This window comes from Sinocyclocheilus rhinocerous, unplaced genomic scaffold (assembly GCF_001515625.1).
Source record: "Sinocyclocheilus rhinocerous isolate Xijiao unplaced genomic scaffold, SAMN03320098_v1.1 scaffold287, whole genome shotgun sequence".
NCBI classification, from domain to species: domain Eukaryota; kingdom Metazoa; phylum Chordata; class Actinopteri; order Cypriniformes; family Cyprinidae; genus Sinocyclocheilus; species Sinocyclocheilus rhinocerous.
The window spans coordinates 930523-936635 of NW_015633524.1; the positions used below are offsets into that span (position 1 = coordinate 930523).

At 35.4% G+C, this 6113-nt stretch overlaps 1 protein-coding gene across 1 annotated transcript in view; it reads left to right on the forward strand.

Moving 5' to 3' along the window:
* The window catches only part of csgalnact1a (chondroitin sulfate N-acetylgalactosaminyltransferase 1a), a 54747-nt gene that overhangs the window by 44403 nt on the left and 4231 nt on the right, over positions 1-6113 (forward strand). Inside the window, exons 5-6 of the mRNA XM_016557586.1 lie at positions 3794-3972; positions 5383-5477. Coding sequence (XP_016413072.1) covers positions 3794-3972; positions 5383-5477 — 274 coding nt within the window. The remainder of the gene's footprint in view (positions 1-3793; positions 3973-5382; positions 5478-6113) is intronic.

The window sequence follows — 6113 nt, forward strand, 5'->3', positions numbered from 1 at the left end:
TGCAGCTTGCTTCAGAAACCCTCCACCTTCCCAAGCTCCACCTGTATAGATCTGCTATGGGTTATTTCATGTATGTTATGTGTGCAGCAGCAGTATTTCTTACATGCTTACAGCAGCATGTTGTGGATGTGTTGGCAGTAGCAAGTCTCGGTACTTGCTCTGCCGCAGCAGCAGCGTAGCAGATCTATTCCACCAAGACCAAATACATTAACATTGTCATGTACATTACCATGCCAGTCCCTCCGAGAGTTGTCATGACAGAACTGATATTATGCACAGAACTAATGGAAGTGCAACTAGCCATGTTAATCCTGTCGTTCCATATTTTACCAATTGGATTTCAAAGTATGATTAACTCTTTCAAGTACGCCTGATGATTGTAGTTGTTCTTGGCAATGAAAATGGCATCAAGTTTCCTGAAGTCTAAGACTTCCTGACTTTCCTGACCCGTAAAGTGTGTCTTGAGGCAGTATTTTAACCTTAACGAGAGCAGTATCCTTTGCTAATTAAAATTGTAATATAACCCAAACATCCTGAAATAACCTTTAATTTTAGAAAGAGTTATAAAATTGTATTGCAATTTACACAACATGAAGCATTCATTTTTCTAAAACCTTATGTTTTATGTTATGTATTTTTTAGTTTATTTTGATCTCCCTGTTCTTGGGTTAACACATGTCTTGTGAATGATTTTCCCAGTAGTCTGATAAAGCAAGTGCTTCCCGTTTCAATTCCTTAAAAACTATTCCAACCTCAAGAGTCCAGTCATTAACAGCTTTTTTAACAAATTTTAGCAAATTCTTTTAAAGCTGCGAAATCTCCAAAAAGAATCTCAGCTCTTGAATTGTTTTAGGATTTACATGTATTCTAACATCTCACAGCTGCTAGATGTTACAGTATACATTTACTCTAATGATGTTGAATCAAAATCTTTCAAAATGCTATAAAAACTAGTTTAGCCTTTTCTTTAAACTATTCTAAAATTATATTTTAGCCTTTTTTGTGATGTAATGTTAGCTTTCTGCACTGTGGCATTAATCAACTATAATCAACTATCAAGAATTACTACTTCTGCTTATATGATCTTAAAACACTTTTTATTGTTGTCATGTTCTCAGAAGTTAACAGAGGACAGAGGAGATGAAGTGGTGATAAAAATGTGCAGGGTTATTGAATAATCTATGTTGCATATGTTTTAATGCTCAGACTTTGTCCTGTACTTTGTTTGACCAGCACAAATTCAACAAGTCTTATTATACCAAACCAAAAGCAATGGAAAATTATTGCTTCACATTGTCCTGTGACGTAAAAAACCTTGAAATGGAATTGAAACTTATGAAGACAAATAAACCACACAATTGTTAGATTAAACAACAATAGCAAGCATCGCAATAGCAAGGAAATAGTAAGTAATATAAAATATGAAAATAGAATAAAAATGGCTTGAATAAATTATTAAATGACAAACTATATAAATGAATAACTAACACAGCAAAAAATGTTATGTTTGTTCTCTTGAAACTACACACACAAATTGCTAATAAAGGAGTAGTTCACCCAAAAATAAAACTTAGCTGAAAATGTTCTCACCCTCAGGCCATTCAAGATGTAGATGAGTTTTTTTTCTTCATCAGAACAGATTTGGATAAATTTAGCATAATATCACTTGCTCACAAATAGATCCACTGCAGTGAATGGGTGCCGTCAGAATGAGAGTCCAAACAAATGGATGGATTATGGACTGGGTATTTTAGCCAGAAGAAACGGTTTAAAGTAAAAACATCTGGATGAATTTGTTTCTTACAAACATAGTTTTTCACTTCACAAGACAGTAATTGATGGACTGGAGTGTTATGGATTACTTGTGGATTATTGTGATGTTTTTATCAGCTGTTTGGACTCTCATTCACTGCAGAGGATCCATTGCTGAGCAAGTGATGCGATGCTAAATTTCTCAAAATCTGTTCCCATGAAGAATTTTCAGTTTTGTGTGGACTATTCCTTTAAGAATCCTTAGCTCCTTCACTGCAAGACCATCAACATCAGTCCTCACAGAGTAAAGTAGGTAGATGTGATATCCGTATCTGCCGGGCAAAGTGAATCGATGCACATGAATAATTTGTGTTCATTTGAGAAGGGGAAGAGAGGAGAGTGTAAGTAACACTGTATTATACAAACCTGGCTGACGTGAATATTGATGATGACACTATGCATAAATTTAGCAGTCTTAAGTACTCATTATGAAATATCCACCATTAAACAACACATTGAATTGATCAGACATGCCAGTAACTGTGTGTGGATTAATTTAGGAATAGTTTGGGGGGAAAATTGTCTCCAGAATAATATATAACAAAACCCATCTTTGGGGTCATATGGGGACATGCATATATATATATATATATATATATATATACTGTATATATACTGCATATAATATAGTCTAAGTATACATGCAATTTCTCTGTGTGGTTTTGCATGCTGAAGTGAAATGGAAAAATGCAATGACTCGACTGATGGAATGAAAAGTATCCTAGACAGTTGCCAGCCTTTGAAAACAAGTCAGTATCATAGAAAGAGTGTTTTTCTGGCTGATGGCAACCTGAATATCACATGCATGCACGCTGAAACGCCTCAGGCTCTATTCCAAATCCGTTCCGCTAATGTGACTTAAATCAAATCTTGTTTGCCTACTATTTGTAACTGCCCTAAATCTGCACCGACGAGTGGCTATTGAACATTTTTTGGCTGGGTATGTTAACAATGTCTGCTTTTGTGTGTATATATTCAATGTAAAACAACTCCCATGGGTTGGAGCAATGTTTACGTGGGTTATGAATCTCGGTCAGAGAAAGTAGGTGCTTTTTTATTTCTGTCAGACATGCTGGCCTATATTTTGTATTGGGCCAATAAGAGCAGCAGGGCAGCCGCATGTGACAGGTTGACATTTTTCTAGTGTTTTCTGAATGCTTGTGGCTCCAGTATTTAATTTTACTACCATTTTCGTCTATCTGCCCCATATATATATATATATTATTCTGTATATATAAACACACACAACAACAACCTTGATTTATGGAACATCTCTCTATTGTAAACTAGAGTGTTTGATAGTGTGGGTGCTGCATTGTTCATGATTCAATAATATGAAGGAAGTAGCTCTTCCTGTTCCTGCTAAAACAGCTGTATGGCTTTAATAGCAGGTATTATCTGCACTGTGTGTGGTGGCATCGTGCTTTTATATATCAGCTTGGCTCCAGCCCAGCACATTACACTTTAATCATCTTTTTGTGTGTGTGTATGTGTGTGTGGCTGATTGTATTCATAGTCACATACACGCAGCTCTGTCTGAGGATGCCTGTTATTCTCTCTATCCGTGAGAAATGATGCGGGTCACGCTGTAGAATCAGCACCCGCCATCAATCACAGCACATCTTACTCACATCTTGCTGTCACAATCGACTCGTTTTTCCATAAAACTGTAAACTTGTATATTTAGTGCTGCTCAGTTTTGGTGGCAATGTACTTGTCTAAGAAAAGTCAGTAAAAATACGGCCCAGTGTTCTGTTAATATGAAGGCATTTTCTGTATTGTTTATTACAGGTGTTCTGTCAGTTTTTTTGAATTACACATTGCATTATGCATAACCATTTTTCATTTAATTGACTATTTAATGTTTTTTCTGCATTATGATAGCAGTTATATCACACAGACGTGGTTGACGAGTAATTGTCCTGTTCTTGATGGTTATCGATGAGAGAGCGTTGTGTGATTTTCATGTGTCTGCTTTCAGGGAGCTGAACTTCCGTAACTTCACTCTGATTCAGCTGAATGAGGAGTTTTCTCGGGGTCGAGGGCTGGATGTGGGCGCTCGTGCTTGGAAGGGAGGCAACGTGCTGCTTTTCTTCTGTGATGTGGACATCTTCTTCACAGCCGACTTCCTGAACACATGCCGTCTGAATACCCAGCCTGGTGAGAGAAGAGAGGAATATCTATCTATATATACAGTATACAGAGCTGAGCCAATTTGGCAATTTGGACACTTAAAAATGGCTTTGCATTAGAAACAAAATATTGAACAAATTGGCATCTGACTCAAATGCGGCTAGAGCTTTTCTCAGAAATAACTTCCTTTTTCCAACCACTTCTGCATTGACTTTTAATCAGCTGTTGTCATGGTATTTAGTTGATGTATGGATCACTTCTCCAAGTGTGGCTAATAAACTAACCACAGGTGTAGAGATTCACACACAATTATCAACATGATCAGCAACAATTGACAAGCATGTTGTTTAGTGCTCAAATCCTCTATTCTATATTCTTATTGTGAAATGTTTGGCTTGAATAGTGCACCTGTGCTAGCATTATTTAAAATAAATGAGTCTTGTCATATAAATGATTAAGCGTGGCTTAAATGTATATGTGTACGTATATGCTACTATTCAAAAGTTGGGGTTCATTAAGAATTTTTTTTAAAGAAATTAATACTTTTATTCAGCAAGAGCGCATTAAATTGATCAAAAGTGACATTAAGGGCATGTATAATTATTTATCATTTAAAATTAGAATGGTTTCTGAAGGATCATGTGACACTGTAGACTGGAGTAATGATGCTGAAAATTCAGCTTTACATCACAGTAATAAATTACATTTTAAAACTAGAGCTGTCAAGTGATTACAATTTTTAATCAACATGGTTTTCTGGTTAATTAATAGAATTAGTCACAAATTAATCACACTTAAATTTGGGCTTAGAAATTACCTCTCCAGAATATCATTTAAAGTCATTGTCGTGTTAAATGAGAAAATCATTGCATAGACATTATAAAAAGCAGCTTTAGAAAGAAATATTTTTTATTTATTTAGAATTTATTACAAATAAACTTTTAAGGCTGCAGTGTTTTCTAAAGTGGCATTTATGTATATTTACACAGACTGTAAAGAGATGCCAGGAATGCATTTAATATGCATTTAATAGGTTTTAAATGGACATTATTGGGTTGCATATAAAAAATGAATATTGAAATATAATATTAAAAATAAAATATTATTAATTAATACTCTAATTATGTAACCAAAACTGCAGGGCCCATTAAATGCGTTAATAATTTTAATGTGTATTTTTTCCATAATTAGTCTCACAAAATTAATTCGACAGCTCTATTCAAAAATGTAAATAGTTATTTTAAATTGTAATAATATTTCACAATATTACTGTTTTTACTGTATTTTCGATCAAATAAATGCAGCCTTGGTGAACATAAAAGACTTCTTCCAAAAACAAAAAAACTTTTGAATGACCATCTAATGATAAGTGCTTAAATGAGGAATATATGCTGTGCTCGTATCATAACCAGCTGTGTGATCTGACTCTTGTCTTAGGAAAGAAAGTGTTTTACCCCATTCTCTTCAGCCAGTACAACCCAGCTGTAATCTACGGCAGTCATGATCACATCCCCCCTGTGGAACAGCAGCTGGTAATGCAACTCATTTTCATGAGGAGATTAAAATGTTTCATCAAGTTTGATGTGATTAATTGATGCATTGTGATGGAACACAATCATCACGCTCACTCGGCATTGATATTCTGAGCGTGTAGATAATAAAGAGCTTGATTAAATGTACTGATAATGCGGAAAGCTGACATGAGACCAGGGGCTAAAAGGACATTTGCCACACCTGCTAATGCTGATTGAATTGAGAAAATCTATTAGCCTAAATATTTCTTACTGGCCATGACTATATATTAAAGGGGTCATATGATATTGCTAAAAAGAACATTAGTTTGTGTATTTGGTGTAATGCAATGTGTTTATGCGGTTTAAGGTTAAAAAAAAACATTATTTTCCATATAATGTACATTATTGTTGCTTCTCTATGCCCCACCTTTCTGAAACGTGTTGATTTTAACAAAGCTCATCGGTCTGAAAAGCGAGGTGTGCTCTGATTGGCCAGCTATCCAGTGCGTTGTGATTGGACGAATTCCTCAAGCGTGTGACGGAAATGTTACATCCCTTAACATACTGTGATGCTGTCTCCCAGCAGGACGAGACAAAACCAATAAAACCCATTACAAACGAGGCATTTGTTGCATCCAGTGGGGACATAAATAC